The sequence below is a fragment of the Mustela putorius genome, unplaced genomic scaffold (genome assembly GCF_011764305.1).
Source record: "Mustela putorius furo isolate JIRA1106 unplaced genomic scaffold, ASM1176430v1.1 tig00000166_pilon_pilon_pilon, whole genome shotgun sequence".
NCBI lineage: Eukaryota > Metazoa > Chordata > Mammalia > Carnivora > Mustelidae > Mustela > Mustela putorius.
Window position 1 is genome coordinate 5,186,796 of NW_025421301.1, and position 16,801 is coordinate 5,203,596.

The 16,801-nt window shown below is 40.1% G+C and overlaps 2 protein-coding genes across 6 annotated transcripts in view; both read right to left on the reverse strand.

Annotated features, from left to right (window-relative positions):
• LOC101688264 (cytochrome b5 reductase 4) overlaps positions 1-2,640 on the reverse strand; it is a 96,913-nt gene extending 94,273 nt beyond the window's left edge. For 3 of the 4 annotated variants that reach the window (XM_013046371.2, XM_013046370.2, XM_013046369.2), the window contains exon 1: positions 2,413-2,640. In XM_013046371.2, the coding sequence (XP_012901825.1) occupies positions 2,413-2,487 (75 nt within the window). In that variant the 5' untranslated portion in view covers positions 2,488-2,640. The remainder of the gene's footprint in view (positions 1-2,412) is intronic. The other variant, XM_004773593.3, reaches the window with a different exon arrangement.
• Positions 2,641-4,506: 1,866 nt separating this feature from the next.
• RIPPLY2 (ripply transcriptional repressor 2) lies at positions 4,507-8,983 on the reverse strand. 2 transcript variants are annotated; one of them, XM_045075870.1, is made up of 3 exons: positions 8,466-8,959; positions 8,081-8,145; positions 4,507-4,727 (listed from the first exon to the last, which is right to left on the reverse strand). In XM_045075870.1, exons 1-3 carry the CDS (start codon positions 8,820-8,822, stop codon positions 4,580-4,582), a joined length of 570 nt encoding a protein of 189 aa, XP_044931805.1. In that variant the 5' UTR covers positions 8,823-8,959; the 3' UTR covers positions 4,507-4,579. The 2 variants fall into 2 exon arrangements, with proteins under 2 accessions (XP_044931805.1, XP_044931806.1); XM_045075871.1 differs by lacking the exon at positions 4,507-4,727 and adding an exon at positions 6,074-7,678 and having other exon boundaries at positions 8,466-8,983.
• Between the last annotated feature and the right edge of the window lie 7,818 nt (positions 8,984-16,801).

Consider the following 16,801-nt stretch of genomic DNA (forward strand, 5'->3'; position numbering starts at 1 on the left):
TAATCTTCAGAAAATGCAGATCTAACTATGGGCCCTCCCTCTTTTAGTGGCTCCCCACACTACTTTATAATAATGTCTCTAAATTCCCTAGAGTGGCTTACCAGGCCCTTTATATCTGCTCATAGTTTACCTTGCTAGCTCTGAGTTTTAATTTCTGCTCCTTCCTATTAAATACTTTAGCAAAATAGGAACTGATTCCTTGACTGCTAAGAAACACCTGCTCCTTGGCCTGGTCCAATTCCTTCCCTTTCTTCCACAGACAATGTCTCCTCCAGAAGCCTCCTCTGACCGCAACCGCTCTGTGGTCATAACACACAGTTATAGTACATATGACACTTATAACCAACTCTTTATTAGTCTGTACAGCCTATTATACTAAACTTCTTGGAAACAGAGATCACATCTCCAGCATACGGTAGGTTTTCAAAAAATAATTATTTACTAGTGTTAGTAGAATAATAAAAAATCATATGTAGAATATATACTCCATACCAGACACTGTGCTCAGGGCTTAATAACAACAACCATACAACAATCCATGGAATCTGAATGAAAGTCTAAGAGCAAGTAACACAGTGAGTGCTTACCACATACCAAGAAACATCACATTTAATCCTATGAAGGGCCCTATAAAATGGGTACTATTATTCTCTTTTACACCTGAGAAAATTGAGACTCAGAGACTAAGTCACAGGAGTTGGGAAAAAAAATCTGGGTCTTTCTCACCCAAAAGTCTATGCTTTTCACTATTATGATATACAACTTCCTGAACCGGCTTCTATTTTTTTCAACCTCTTCCTATTTCACACAATCCTGAATCAGGTTCTGATATGTGCAAGATTACCTCATTTCATAAAGGGGGAGAAAAAGTTTCAGTTTCCTTTCAAATTGTGCAATAACTGTATTTCGTTCTCTTTTTGGATCCAAAGACTCACCTTTGCCATCACCTCCTGTGGACCTTCTGTCTTTGCCTCTGAGCTTTCTCCTTTAAAAGGATGCTGAGAATGCGGTTTACAGTTTTAAAACAGAAGGCCAGCAACTCTTATATTTTAATTCAGAAATTTTTTCTCCAAAAAGACTATACTATGAGTCAAGCATTTAGTTCAAGGACAGAAAAGGTCAAACATCAAGAAGGAGGGGACAGATGATTAGAAGCTGGATGATATATGGATCTATGGAGCAATAAATGTGATATATAATATCACAGAGTCACATCACATCAAATTTTTAGGATCCAAAGCAACATTGCTTAACCAGTTCTCTTTTCTGTGATACAGAGATAACAAAAGCAACCATTTTGTGGGATTATTGTAAAGGTTAAATGAGTTAATACACTACACATGAAGCACTCAGTATACTTAGAACATACATACATACATACTGTAAGCACTCAATAAATCCCAGCTTTATTATTCTTATATCTGGAGTTACAAACCTCTGAAAAGCTAATGAAAGCTACAGATCCCTGAATCCACAATTCTGATTTAGAGTCAACTCCAAGTTTAAGTGGAGAGGAAAAAAAAAAAAAAAAAAAAAAAAAGAGTCAGCAAATACCCCAAATTATTCTAAGACATAAGAGTCCAAAAATGCGGGGTTGGGGGGAGTAGTCCAAGTAGGTAGAAGTTTCAAAAAGAAAATATAAACAAAACATGAAGATGAACTTACAGAACGAGGAACTAACAAATAACTGCACAAGAGACAATTTTATTAAGTTTTATAAATATAAAAACACATTTGCGTTCCACCTGTTGCTAAGAGTAACTATGTTCAACAAAAAGAGTACTATATGAGCTTCCAAGTCAGCAAGAGATATCAATAGTAAAGGCAGTGTGATAAAACAGGTACCAGAAGAAGAAAGCCAGCATGACTCGGAGAAGTGTCCGTAAGACCACGGGAGGATTGTAGACATTTGTTCTGGCTCCCCTCATTCTCCCTAGCTCTGGGAGTCCCCACCTTTGGAGGATGGTCACTGGTCAACGTCGCTGCCGCCCAACCTTTCCCTTCGCCTAGGGAACCCAGATCACTCACAACTCCTTTCAGAAAGGGCAGTACGAAAGACCGAAGACGGGGATCGATTGAGGGAAGGGAGCTAATACTGAGTACCTGTGGTAACGGCAAAAGCACGGTGCTGGCCCTGTCATTTACAACTCAGTTTAATTCGCGGGAAAAGACTTCCCAGGAGGGGAAAAGAGGATGAGGAGGAAAAGGGGCCAGTGGGTGAGAGAAAGGGAGGTTAGGATAGTGCGAGGACTGCAGACGGCCGGGGAAAGAGATAACCAGCAAGGGCAGGAGGAACGAAGGGAGGAGGACAGGAGGTGGAAGAGGGGGCCGAAAGAGAGAATGGACCGTTCGGTAGTACCGAACGCCGGGCGGGCGGCGAGCTGAGAAAGAGGCACGGTGTCACCCACTTACCTTGCTACGCCCCCCGGAGGCGACGCGCTGCTGCGAGCTGGGGGCCGGGAAAGACTGGGAAGGGACGTTCAGCATCGTGGACCCCTGGCCCGGGCCCTGCCCGGGGTCCGCCGCCTGACAGGATCGCTCAGCTCGACTCCTCTACGGTAACACCTCCCGCTCCGGCTCCGAGGCCGGGCAGAGGCCAAGCCCCCAACCCACTTCCGGGGTCGGCCGGGGTGAGGCGCGCCATGACGCAGCACGTCGAGGCCGCGGGGGGCGGAGCCAATGGGAGGAGCGCCGCGCCGGCAGGGGAGGAACCCGACAGAAGTACGCGTGCGGCGTTAGCCCTGCACCCTGAATTTCAGCACCGTAGTGAGGTGACAGCTATTCCGTGGTAGGGTTAAAGACTGAGCGAAGCGGTTCCTTAGCCTTGGTGCTGACAGAATCGGAGTATAAATTTTTGTAGACTCGTCTTAACCCAGAACGCAAGTGTCTGTTGTTAAGCACTACCCTCACACTACTTGAAATACGGAATAAAATAACACTATCAAAACATTTTTATTTCTCTGAAATTCTCTCCTCTAAAGCACCCGGCTGCATAGGAAAGCGAACTTTTAGAGTTAAGGCGTCAAATGCAAACAGCCACAGCCACTCTTATGAGGTGAAGCTTCACCTTCAAGAACCGCCGCTAATGACAAACGAATGAGTCAAAGAAGTTAGTCAAGTCTCCTGCTCCATTCACCCACTCACAGGTTCTTCCTCCTCATCCAACTTCCTCTCTTTGCTGAAAGCTACAGGGAAAGTGACAAAGTTATGTCAAAGAGGTTTAGTTTGAATGCCATCTCTGCACTTAATAAATGAGCAGGCTTGTGCAAGTTATAAGTATCTCAAAGTCTCGTTTTCCCTGTGGACTTAGGTTTCAGTAAGAATTAAACAAGATGTCATATGTAAACTACCTAGTACAGTGCCTGGTTAATAGTAGGCACTCGATAAATGGCAGTAGCTCGTCATACTATTCGGACAGATTAAAAGAAGCTCAAATACCGAGCACCTAAAAGAAGTCCCTAATGATCAAGGTCGAGACTGGTGACCTGGTGGGGTTTTTTGCATATCCCTTGCAGAACACACACACACCCCGCGTGTAGAATCCAGTGAGGGGAAAGCTTTCAGAAAAAATACAGTTCTAAATAACTCTCCCTGTTCACCTGCCATTGATTTGAACTTGTTCTATTTCATCTGCCTCTGTCATTAGATTGCCTGAAAATCAATCTTTGTAGTATCTTTTCAATTAGAAGGAAAAGTGTGTGATCTATGTAGCCATTCAAGTAAGAGGTATTTCTTAGCCAGGTAACCATCTCTGACCTTCACCTCTACCCATCATCATTCTGGGATACTAAGAATCATTTGCAATTAAAATGTTTATTGTGAGACCGCATTTGAGTTAAAGAACTCCATGACCATAGTCTACGTTACCTCTACTTGCAATGTGCTCCTGTTTTCTCTGTCACTAAATGATCATATATTCTTCTGTAAGTCTACATTTAAAAAAACTAGTCACTGAGAATGTCTTATTTCACTTCCCATGAGAAAATCTGTACATGACGATACCAAGAGCAAGGAGCCGGAACAAAAGAGGTGATGCTATAGAAGAATGTTTCATATCTGCTAAATGTCTTAGCTCCTCCTTACACAAAAATGGAAAAAAAGATCAAATTCTAGCCTTTTGACTCTCCTTTTTTAGATTCCATACAAGTCATGTTCACGTAAACATTTTTTTTTAAAATTCTGGGGGTCCCTCAATGAAGTGCTCTAATTATTGTACATCAGTGCTATTTTACTACTGGATTTAAGGGCAGCAGAGGAGTATTAAAGTGAGTATTACTTGATTCATCATTCATTAAAAATCCTTAAGATTTAATAACCATGGCATTAATTCCCATTCTCAATTATGGGCAATGATTTAAAGTGTTTTCCACCATCTGCTAGCAAACACATAGTATTGTGTGATTGATAGCATGACTTATAGTGTAAGGGTAAAAAAAAGCCAAACTACTATAGAATTACAAAATATTTAATTTTATTAATAATTTATATACAAATAAATTAGTTTGAATGATTATGATACATTTGTACACTAAATTTAAATCCTATAAGCTTTGAATGTCATCACAAGTAACTAATCAGGTTAATTTTCACAGATCAGCTCCTCAATATCATCTTCGCTATCAGAATCTTCATAAAATGAAATTGTGGCTTGAATTGGAAAATTTTTCAGAAGAGCTTCTGCTTCTTGATATAAGTAATCATAACACTTTGACTTTGGCCAAAATAGTCTGAAAGAAGCAGACAACATAATATGCTTTATTTTTTTTTTCACATTCAGAATCCTTATACTCATGAAATGTTCAAATTTTAAGAGTTCCATATACTTAACAACTGATGAATGACTTTAGATAGTTTAAAATTGCTCAGGTGTCATGGAAGTCTAGTTGACAAAGTATCAAAAACTAGTTAATCATTTTAAATCTTTATCCAAGCTGTAAACTGGATCAAAAAAATTCACACCCTTTGTGGTAAATATTTAGCTCACTTCAGGTGTTATATATATATTTATTCTTAATAGTATACAGATGAGGAATTGTCTTCCAATTTCCAAAATCCTTTGGAGAAAAAAAATGAATTCTACAATTATATTAAAAATTCTCAAACCCAACTTTATAAAGACAACAAAATATTATGCACCTTCCAGAAAAGCAGAAATCACCTAGTATCTTAAAACTCACAGATTTAACTGTTAGTTGCAGATGTAGCTAACAACGTACATTTAGAAGAGTACAAAAAGCAATATTTTAAAGTTTTTCTATGTAATCACACCAGGGCTATAAGAAGGCTTCCTCTGGGACCAGCCTTGATCCCATCTCCCTCCCCTTTCCCCATACAACTGAATTTGGAACACTATTTTGGGATAGTGAGAATAATTCTGGCTTTATACAATTTGCATATAACAAAATTGCCTCAGAATTTCAAATTTTTCACAAATATTAATTTTGCCATCTAGTCTTCCTTTATTTTCCTCCAAAGCAAAGAAGGAAGAAGGATATGGCTGACCCACCAACAATACTACATTTTAGTGTAGGGTAGCTAGTCCCATGTACCCATTTGTAACAGAGTGCTTCTAACAGAGAGGTCTCATTATGCTCAATATACTCCATTGTAAAGGGCAGAAAAGTAAGCAATGTAGTTTATAAATGTTTCTAAGCGAATGACAAAAAGTTTTAATTTTGGTGCCTAAATAAGCAACCATCAATAATTCAGTCATTCAATAACAATTTTAGTAATCTCTTGTGCCAGATGAAATTCATAATTCAAAGATGAAAAAAATCCCAGTTTCTATCCTTAAGAAATTGACAACTGAGTAAAAAGAATGAGAAATACTCAACAGTATTCAAGATAGAAATTAATAAAAATAAAATTAAAAGAAGTACAAATAAATGGCTATAGTAGTTCAGAAAAGAAAGGGATTTCTTATATAGGAAACATGATTTTCTTTTTTTTTTAAGATTTTATTTATTTATTTGACAGACAGAGATCACAAGTAGTCAGAGAGGCAGGCAGAGAGAGGGGGGCAGCAGGGTCCCTGCTGAGCAGAGAGACCAATGTGGGGCTCGATCTCAGGACTCTAAGATCATGACCTGAGCTGAAGGCAGAGGTTTAACCCACTGAGCCACCCAGGTGCCCCTGAAACATAATTTTCTAATGCTTAACTAGAACTGTCAAACCCAAAGAATGTTGTTTAACTGTTACCACACTCTGCCCAGAATCTCTGAGTAACCACTTCTCTTTTGGGGACTTCACACTTTCCTGAATTCTTCCCTGTTCTGAGTGATATTTCTCAGTATCTTTCGAAGATAGCTTTTTCTCTGTATACAGGTTGGTATTGGCCTTCCCCAGTGTTTTATCAAGAGTGATCATCTCACCTCTCTCACTCCCCTGGAAGACTTGGTCTACTGACATGATTTCTTTAACTGTTCATTTATTGAAGACTCCCAACTGTCTGTATTTCCACTTAAGATGTTGACTCCAGGCCCCTTACGTGTGTGGGTGCACAGCTCCTTACTGGACATATCTATTTTGAAACCCCATAAGCACATTAAATAGAATATATGAAAAATTGGACTCATTATCTTGTTCCCCAAATCTGTTTTAAGCCTTATTTTCCACTCTGTTAATACAGCATTCATCTGGTCGCTAGCCACAAACTCGGAAGCCATTCTGTCTTTTCAACCCCTCCTTACCTACCATATCCAATACATTATATATACATAACCTATTATGTCACCTAAGCATTCCCCAAATTCACCCAGTCTCATCCCTACTTCTAATGCCTTAGATTGGCTTTTTATCATAGCTTGCCTGAATTACAGTAACTTCCGATTTCATTTTGGTTTTCTAACTAATTCTATATACCATTTTCTTAGTGCATTTTCTGAAACATAAATTGATCATACTAGCTTTGAGTAACCCCCGGTACCATCCACAAAATAAAGGCCATGGATTCCCAATGCCACACTCAGGAACAGGACAAAACTCTACAACACGGTGTAGAAGATGTGGCCTATGGCTTACCTGCTAGAATGATCACAGCTTCATGCACCCAATTCCAGGTCCTTGAGGCTCCCATTGGGAACCATGTTGTTCCATGACTCTGTATCCCTTCACCTATGCTATTTCTTCTGTCCCATTTCCCCACCTACCATCCATCTGGCTAACTTCAAGGTTCAGCTAGGTAACCACATCCTGTCATACACACTTCCCAGATCTTGCCCCACTCCGTCTGGCCCAGTTAGGTACTTCTCATCCTTTACATACTGCTAAAACTGACCAAACTAAACTATTACAACACTTGCCAAAGGGGTGTGGTTATTTTTTTTCCTGTGTCCATCACTACATAGAAAATTAATCAACATTCATCGAGCTCTACAAGCTACTTATAAACATATACATACAAATACAAATACCATGGGCTGTGCATTTCACAGCCCTCTGAAGCCAGCAAACTGCAGAATGAACCTTTCACCTGAGTAAACGCTTACAAAGATTTCCACCGAAAGGCCGACTTCCCGCGGCTAGCAACGGGGAAACTAGCTCTTCACTGTCATGTTAAGTAACCTCGATCCCTTTTAGGAAGCTTCTTGATCTTTACGATTTTCATCACACTCCATTTTCTCTTCCACGTCAAGCGCGATCTGCGGTAAAACTGCAACTATGAACACCATTCTTCCTTCTGGCGTGCAAAAGAGTAAGAATATACACACTCTGCCCGTTGTGAAGTCAATTTCTTTCGAACCCTTTAGCATTAAACAACACAAAACTGGCTTGCAGACACAAGATGTCACCGGTCGGCTTGGACGATGCCAACCACTTTCCCTCTTTATAACAGACTGAATGGGCACGGATTAACAGTTTACTTGAAGAGTTTACTGAGCGGGCACGGATTAACAGTTCTTTTAGGTGAGAGCGTGAACCACCTTTATCAATTCGATGAGTAAAGAACCTCTGGGGATCCCTGAAGACAGATTTTCCCAGAGAGAAGAACCGCAAGGCCGGCCAGGGACCTACGCGGGGAGATGCCGGCTCTACCCTGCGCTGGAGGAGCGGGAGCCCTTCCGTGAGGCCTGTCACTCACCTGACTGGGTGTCTGTATTGGGAAGGCTTTCCTGAGGCTTCGGTCACCCCGGCGTCGTCCGGCATCTGGGGACGAAAGAAAATCAATCACCGTGATCACTCACCTTCTAGAAAGGGGAAAAGCGGTCTAGTGTTCCTCGCGCTCGCGGGGAACGGTGACCCCGGGGCTCTGAGCAGCCTCGCTCCCGGCGGGATCCGTGCGTCGGTGGCTCTGGAGGACACCCTCGCAGCATCAGGACCCACGGGGCCTCCCGTAGGGCCCCGGGCGGGCGCGAGCGTACGCGAGGGGCGGGCGGGGCATGTGTCTCCCTCGGGCAGGGCATACCCAGTCCCGGTGGCTCAGCCGCCCTCCGGGGAGGCACGGCCCGGGGCGCGCGCTCACTCACCGCCCCCGCCGCGTGCTGCGACGCCCCCTCCTCCTTGTAGCCTCTGGCGTCAACCCACGGTCTCCAGAAGCTTGCAGATCTGCGGGCTGGGGGGCCCGAGGCCCGCCGAGGAGACGGGAGCCCAGACCCGGGAGGACCGCCCGCAGCCGAGCGCGGCCCCGGGGCCGGCGGGGGGCGGAGAGCGGAGGGGAGGAGCTGGGGAGACGCGGGCGGTAGGGCCGGGGTGGGGGAGGCGCCGCCGCCGGAGTCCGCGCCCCGGCGCCGCGGCGGGCGATCCCGGCCCGCGGGCGGGAAGCGGTGGCAACGGCGGGGCGCGCACTCGCAGGCTCCGCTAGCCGAGGGCTCCCCGGTTTCCATGGCGCGGCGGAGCCCAGCAGAAGGCGGCTGCCAGCTCGCGGGCCAGCCGGGCCTCTTCTCTCCGCCAGACCCGGGACCCGAGCTTTATATATATACCCCGGCTGCCTGCTGCATACTGAGAGCTGCGCTCCCTCTCCGCCCCTCTCTCCCCAGCTCGCCGCATAAACAAAAAGGTTGCGCGTGAAGGCACAACGGGCTGAACCCCGGGTGCGAACGCGTGCAACTCCCAAATGGCCCGGGAATGGGTTTTGTTGAGCGAGTGTTAATCGCTCTTCGACACATGGCTGCGGGGGGAAAAAACAACATTCGCCCGAGCAGCCAATTTCCAAGTGAAGAGTCTAGGAGGAGATAAAATTAAGCAATTCTACACGTTTTGTGTATTTCTGCAAAAAAGGCCAAGTGGCTCGTCATTGTTTGACTCGAGGCTTTTTGGGATGTGGTCAGTGCAACAAGCTCTGCATCCCGTCAGCTAAACACTGGGATGCGGACCGAATTAAAAGGAATGGGCTTAACTCCACTTGGGGCAGAATGAGAGCTGGGAGAATGAGCAGACTCCTGTCGAAAGAAAATTTTTTGTTAATGTAGTGACAGACTAGGGTCTGCCTGTTGTTATTTGTAGGTAATAATTTTTAAAAATAACAAAAGGTAAATTGTAAAAAGACTGAATATTCCAGCGGCGAGATCCTAAGATTGGAGTCATGTGATTTAGGCTTAGAGGTCTATATTATTTTCTATTATTTTTGTGATTTTCCTCAACATCTTACCAGTGTCCCTTGAAGAGAAGCCTTAAATTTCCTGTATACACAACGACTTGGCGTTTTGTTCCTCAGTGATAATTAGAAATTATTTTGTGGAGGCAGGGTGTGTGAAGAATGATTATGAAATCTTGAAAAGTTTATGGGACAAGTTGTCAGCCTCTCTGTGACCCTGTTTTTTCTTATTTCAGTTGAACTTCACCTATTACAAAGGCATTAAACTTGATAAAAAGTGTTACGCTTCAAAGGAAAGATGATGTATATAAATGCCATAATTTTTTTCAAACTGTTTTAAATAATAGAGCTGAACTTCTTAAAAGTTGTAGATAAAAGCTTTTAATGTAAGTTAACAGTGTCCCAGCTGTTCATTCAGTTACTGTGTAGGAAAATAATTTATCTAATTAATACATAAGGATCTATACTGATCTACTCAACAGGAAAGTGAGATATGGTTTGTTTCAGGTAATGAAATCAGTAAGGACAGGTACCAGTACATTTCTCAATGCCCTGGAATTATTGTTGGCAAGATAAAATAAAACTTAGCAGAATGCTTTGCCTACAAGGCCTCACACATAAGAAGCTTTCAACAAATTCTAAGCTATGTTGAAAAATGAAAGTCCTTAACAAATGTTAAGCTACCCGATGAAATGTTCACCATTTCAGTTTCATAAACGTCTTTTACGGAGTCTGTAATGTGGTAAGTACTGTGCTTTCCAGGTGTAATGGTGTAATGGTGAATAAGATATCTACCCTACCCCACCCCCAAGAAGGTTACAGCCATTGTGATCTATGAGCATCACAGTGGCCACATAAGCAAAAGATTTTAAAAAGTGCCACGTTCAATAACAAAAGAACATTTTAACCAGAGAAGTGGTATAAGGAAAGGAATTGGTAAGTCTTTTTGGGACAGCCACAAAAACTTTTTAGAGTAAAAGAAATCTAAATTGGGTTTTCTAGAAGGATGAAGAAATGGTGTGGTCTGTGTGTGGTGCAGGAGCAGAAAGAGAAGACAGGAACGGTGCTTCTAGCGAGTAAGGATTGCTGGAACAGAGATGTGGCTGAAGAGATAGAAGGGCTTGAGCTAATAGGAGCCTGATGTACCATAATAAAACATTTTGGATTTAATGTGTAAGCAGTGGTGAAATATTTTAAGGAGGAGAATGGAATGGTCAAAGTTTTCATTTTTTAAAATATTATTTATTTATTTGACAGAGAGAGCACGTGCACGCCCACACAAGCTGGGAGACTGGCAGGTAGAGGGAGAAGCAGGCTCCCCACTGAGCAAGGATCCTGATACAAGGCTTGATCCCACGACCCTGGGATCATTATCTGAGCCAAAGGCAGATGCTTAAATAACTGAGCCACTCAACAGCCCTAAAGTTTATATTTTATAAAAGTCTCTCTCTAGCAGCCATATGGAAGACAGATTTAGGGAAGGCTGATACTGGAAACAAGGAAATCATTTACAAAGTCATTGCCATAGTTCAGGCAAAAGGTGATGAGAAGATGTATAGTAAGGATGGGAATGAAAGAACATATCTGAAGGATACTTAGGAAATAAAATCTACAGTACTATCTGCATCATAAAATGTGAGGGGATGAAAGTGGAGTCTAGATATGCTCCCAGGTTTCTAACTTGGTTAACTAGGTAAATGGTGACAGCTCAAACAAAGACAGAGAAGACAAGGAATAGAAAAGGAAGAGCAGGTGAGATGCTTGTAGGTTGTTTTATTCCATTAATAGTGTTCAGGGAAAAATAATGAATTTGGTTTTGGATCTTGAATCTATCACATCAGGCTGGGCTACACAGCAGTAACAAGGAACCCCAGCTCTCATGGCCTTAGAATATAGAGATTTATTTCTGACTCATGCTATATTCCATTTTTGGTGGGTAGGATTTACTCCAATCATCTTCACTTTAGGATACTAGCTGACGGAACCTCTTTCCACTGTAGCAGTGCCATTTGTCATAACGCGGGGGGTGGGAGGGGGGAGAATAAAATTAACCGGTTTTTAAAGACTTATAAACATGTAGGTGGAAAAAATATCCAAGGCACAATCAGATATGAGGTTTCAGAGTTCAGGAGAGAGTTTAGGACTAAAGATTCAAATGTGGGAGTCATAAGAAAAGAAATAGGAATTTAAAACTGTAGGGACTGATTCATTTTCCCAGGAAATTTTGTAGCTTGAGAACAGGACCAAGGACAGAGCTTTGGAGAGCAACATTTGATTGTGAAGTGAGAAGTGCAAAACAAAATAAAGCAAAACAGAACCTCCCTGTAAAGGAATGGTGAAGGTAGTAGAAGGTGCATTTGTACAGCAGGTATGATGGGACCATGAGCTGAAGGAATTCCAACAAGACAGGAAAGGAGGAAAGGCCTAAGGCATTAAGCGTCACCACTGGGTCAAACAAGATAAGGATGCATGTTCATAGAATTTGTCAAGTAGGAGTCATAAGTGACTTTAACTTTTTTTTTTTTTTTACAGTAAAGTGAGCTGAAAAATTAAAATAGTAAGTTGAGCTACCTTTTTGAAAGGAAAAAGGGGAGAGAAGAGGAACGTTGGGTCAGTAGAGGGGTTTTGTTTTTAGAGGTCAAGAGGCAAAAGAATGTTTATAAGATGAAGAGATGAGGCAGTAGTGGAGAGGCCTCTAGAGAAAGACTGCGCAATGGCTCCAGGTCCCCTAGGAGGAAAGAAGAAACGAGATCAGGAGCTGTGGGGAGGATTCTCACGCAGTTGAAGGGTACGAACCAGTGACTACTCAAGAAACGAGTTTAATCAAGTTGGCTGGATCTGGCATGAAGAAGGAGGGGGTAATGGGATGATGAGACATGAATCTGAGTGAACACCGATTGTCTTAAAATTGTGAAAAAAAATGAATTACTAGAAGGTCAAAAGGGAGAGCCAATTAACAAAAGTATGGTAAAATATATATTTGATCAAATTTTGGTAAACTGAGAAGTGGAAATGCATATCGCTGGAACGAGACTGTTTATATATTGATGCATCTGCTCCCCATATTTATACAGATGCTGCTGCTCATTTCTGGTGAGTACAAGACCAAAAGAGCTTAGTCATGTTACATTCAAAATTCATTTAGAAATCTATAGGAGTACCACTAGTACATTTGAAACATGTGCTTTTAAAAAAAATTAAGATATAATTCACACATAGCATTATATTCATTCCATGTGTACAACATGATGATTCAGTATGTGTATATATTATGAAATAACAAGCACAGTAAGTCTAGTTAATGTCTTTCACCACACATAGTTGCAATTCTTTTTCTTGTGATGGAGATTTTAAGATCTACTTTATTAGCAACTTTGAATATACAAAAGATTATGACTAACTATAATCACCAGGCTATAGATTACATCCCAGGACTTATTTATTTTATAACTGGAAGTTTGTACCATTTGACAACTTTCATTCATTTCATGAACACCCATCCCACCTTTGTCAACCACCCATCTCTTCTCTGTATTTATGAGTTTGGGCTTGTTTGTTTGTTTAAAGATTCCACGTATAAGTGAGATCAAATGTTATTTGTCTTTTTCTGACTTATTTTATTTAGCATAATAATGCCCTCAAGTGCCATCCATGTTGTCCCAAATGTCAGAATTTCCTTCTTTTTCATATCCAAATATATATATAACATAATATTATGTATATAATATATATATTATATTTTGTTTATCCATTCCTTTACTGATGGGTAATTGGATTGTTTCCATATCTTGGCTTTTATAAATAAAGCTGCAGTGGGTGTGCAGATACCTTTTCAAGTCAGTGTTTTTGTTTCCTTTGGATAAATTCCCAGATATGCTATTGCTGGGTCATGTGGTAGTTCTATTTTTTATTTCTTGAAGAACTTGTATATTGTTTTTCATAGAGTCTGCACCAATTTGCTTTCCTACCAATAGTGTACAAGTGTGTCCTTTTCTCCACATGTTTGATAATATTTGCTACCTGTTTTGTTTTTTTTTTTGTAATAGCTATTCTAACAGATGTGAGGTGACACCTCATTGTGGTTTTGATTTTCGTTTCCCTGATGATAAATGATGTTGAGCACATTTTCATTTACCTACTGGCCACTGGTATAGCTTCTTTGGAAAAATGTCTATTCAGATCTTCTGCCCATTTCTTAATTGGCTTGTTTGCTTTTTTACTATTGAGTTGTAAAAGTCCTTTATATATTTGGGATATTAGCTTCTTATCAGATGTATGATTTGCAAATATTTTCTTTCATTAAGTTCCCTTTTCATTTTGTTGATGGTTTCCTCCTCTCTAGTTGGATGTGATCCCACTTTTGTTGCCTTTTAGTGTCCAATCGAAAAACTCATTGTGAAGACTGATGTTGAGAATCTTATAGCCTAAGGTTTTTTTTTTCCCCTAGGAATTTAATGTTTTCAGATCTTATGCTCAAGTCTTTAAACCACTTTGAGTTAATTTTTGTATATGGTGTGAGATATTGATCCAGTTTTATTCTTTTGCATGTGTCTGTCCAGTTTTCCCAACATCACTTATTAAAGAGACTCTTTTTTTCCCATTGTATATTCTTGCCTCCTTTGTCATAAGTTAATTGATCATACATGCATGGGTTTATTTCTGGGCTCTCTGTTCTCTTCTAATGATCTATGTGCATGTGCTTATGCCAATATTGTATTGATGAGTAACGCTTTGTAATATGGCTTAAAATCAAGAAGAATGATGCCTCCAACTTTTTTCTTCTTTCTCAAGCTTACTCTGGCTATTCAGGGTCTTTTGTGGTTCCTTACAACTTTTAGAGTTGTTTGTTTGGTTTCTGTGAAAAATGCCTTTGGAACTTTGATAAGGATTGCCCTGAATCTGTAGATTGCTTTAAGTATTATAAGGATTTATACAGCATTAATTCTTTTAATTCATGAACACAGAATCTTCCCATTTATGTGTGTCTTTTTCAGTTTCTTTCACTGGTATCTTAAAGTTCACAGAGTGTAACTCTTTCACCTCCTTTGTTAAATTTATTCCTAGGAATGTAATCTTTTTAATACATTTGTAAGTGGGAATGTTTCCTTAATTTCTCTTTCTGATAAGTTGTCATTAGTGTATAGAAACCCAACTGATTTTTATGTATTAATGTTGTATCTTGCTACTTTACTGAATTCATTTATTAGCCAACATTTTTTTTTTTTTTTGGAGGAGTCTGTAGGGTTTTCTATATATCATGTCATCTTCAAATGGAGATGGTTTTATTTCTTCCTTTGCATTTTGGATACATTTTATTGCTTCTTCTTGCCTAATTATTATGATTAGGTTCCAGTTCTGTGTTGAATAAAAGCAGCAAGAATAGTTATTCTTGTCTTATTCCTGATCTTGAAGGAAAAGCTTTCAGATTTACACCATTGAATGTGATGTTAGATATAAGCCTGTCATCTATGACCTTTATTATGTTGAGGTATGTTCCCTCTATAACCTTTTTGCTGAGAGTTTTTATCATAAACGGATGTTGAATTTTGTCAAATACTTTTCCTGAATCTTTTGAAACGACGTGATTTTTATCCTTCATTTTGTTAACATTGTGTATCATGTTGATTGATTTATGGATGTTGAACCATCCTTGCATCCCTGGAATAAATCCCACTTTGTTATGGTGTATGATCCTTTTAACGTATGGTTGAATTCAGTTTTTTAATATCCTGTTGAGGATTGTTGCCTCTATGTTTATCAGAAACACTGGTGTGTAACCTTGTCTGATTTTGGTATCAGGGTAATGCTGGCCTCATAAAATGAAGTTGGAAGTATTTCTTCCTCTTCTGTTTTCTGAGAGTTTGAGAGAGATTGTCATTAATTCTTCTTTGAATGTTTGGTAGAATTCACCAGTAAAGCCATCTGCTCCTAGACTTATTTGTTGGAAGGTTTTTGGCTACTGATTCAATCTTCTTACTAGTAATTGTCCTTCAGATTCTCAATTTCTTCATGTTTCAGTCTTGATAGATTGTACATTTCTCGGAATTTATCCATTTCTAAAATATGTACTTTATGTAACATATTGATACACTCTTCATAACATAGCAATGAGGTAGACAGATCTACATAATCTTTTAGGATTAAAAATATTTAAAAAACCCTCATTCATTCAACAAGTATTTATTGAACACCTACTATGTGCCAGGTGCTGTTCTAGGAGCTTGCCAGGGAGCAAAAGAAACAAAACTCCTTACCTTTGCAAAGTTTATATACTAACTGACATCTAAGCCACCAATGTTTGTAATTTACTAAAAAGAAAGTATTATAAACTCACCTTACACATGATGCCTATGTGTCTGACATGTTCGGGGTCTTTTTTGTTTGTTTTGTTTTTTTAGTTTGGGGATTTTTGCATGACTATAAGAGAAGGGAAGAAAACCCTGGAGAAAGGATGCTAGGCAATGGTCCTTGAGGAGGATGAATGGAAAAAATCAAAAGCCCATAAAAACGATGAGTATGTGCTTCTTTGTTACCCAGAAAATAATATTAAATGAAAAGATAAATGAGAGCTAGAACTAGGTTCCCATTTTTAATGTAACCTGATGTTGCTCCAACCTTTTCAATGGACAGGATGACCTCAACTAGAGTATGACTTAGTCTCTACATAGAGACTAAGGTGAGAAACAGAAGTGTGAAAGAATGAGAGGAATATAATGACTCACATCTGCTATTGCCACCCTGTGCCTCCCAAATGCCACTTTTGCTTGTATGAAAGCAGGGCCAGTCTCAGTTTATGCACATCCTTTTTTATCCATGATTTTATGAATATTATTTAAGGAAAATTATAACATATGCTTTAGAAGCTAGACTCCTTTTTAAAAGACTGTACATATAAAGTGTGCTCCTTTCTAGGATAATTATTCATTTGTGTCTGAATGCCAACAGAGTCAAATTTATTAAATTACTTATTTGGGGTATTTTATTTTGGTTATGTAATTATGTCTTCATGGAAAAAGATAGTGAAAAATTCCAACACAAAACACATAATATGTATGAGGGATCTTTTTGGAGTGACGGAAAGGTTCTAAAATTGGATCACAGTGGTAGTTGTGCAACTCTGTAATTTACTAAATGTCATTAACTTGTTCAGTAAAAATGGGTGAATTTCATGGTGTGCAAAATATGGCTCAATAAGAGAACTTTAAATATGACATTAAAGTATTGTTTCCTAACCATACTCAGTCTAGGCTTGAGAAACTAAACACTGCA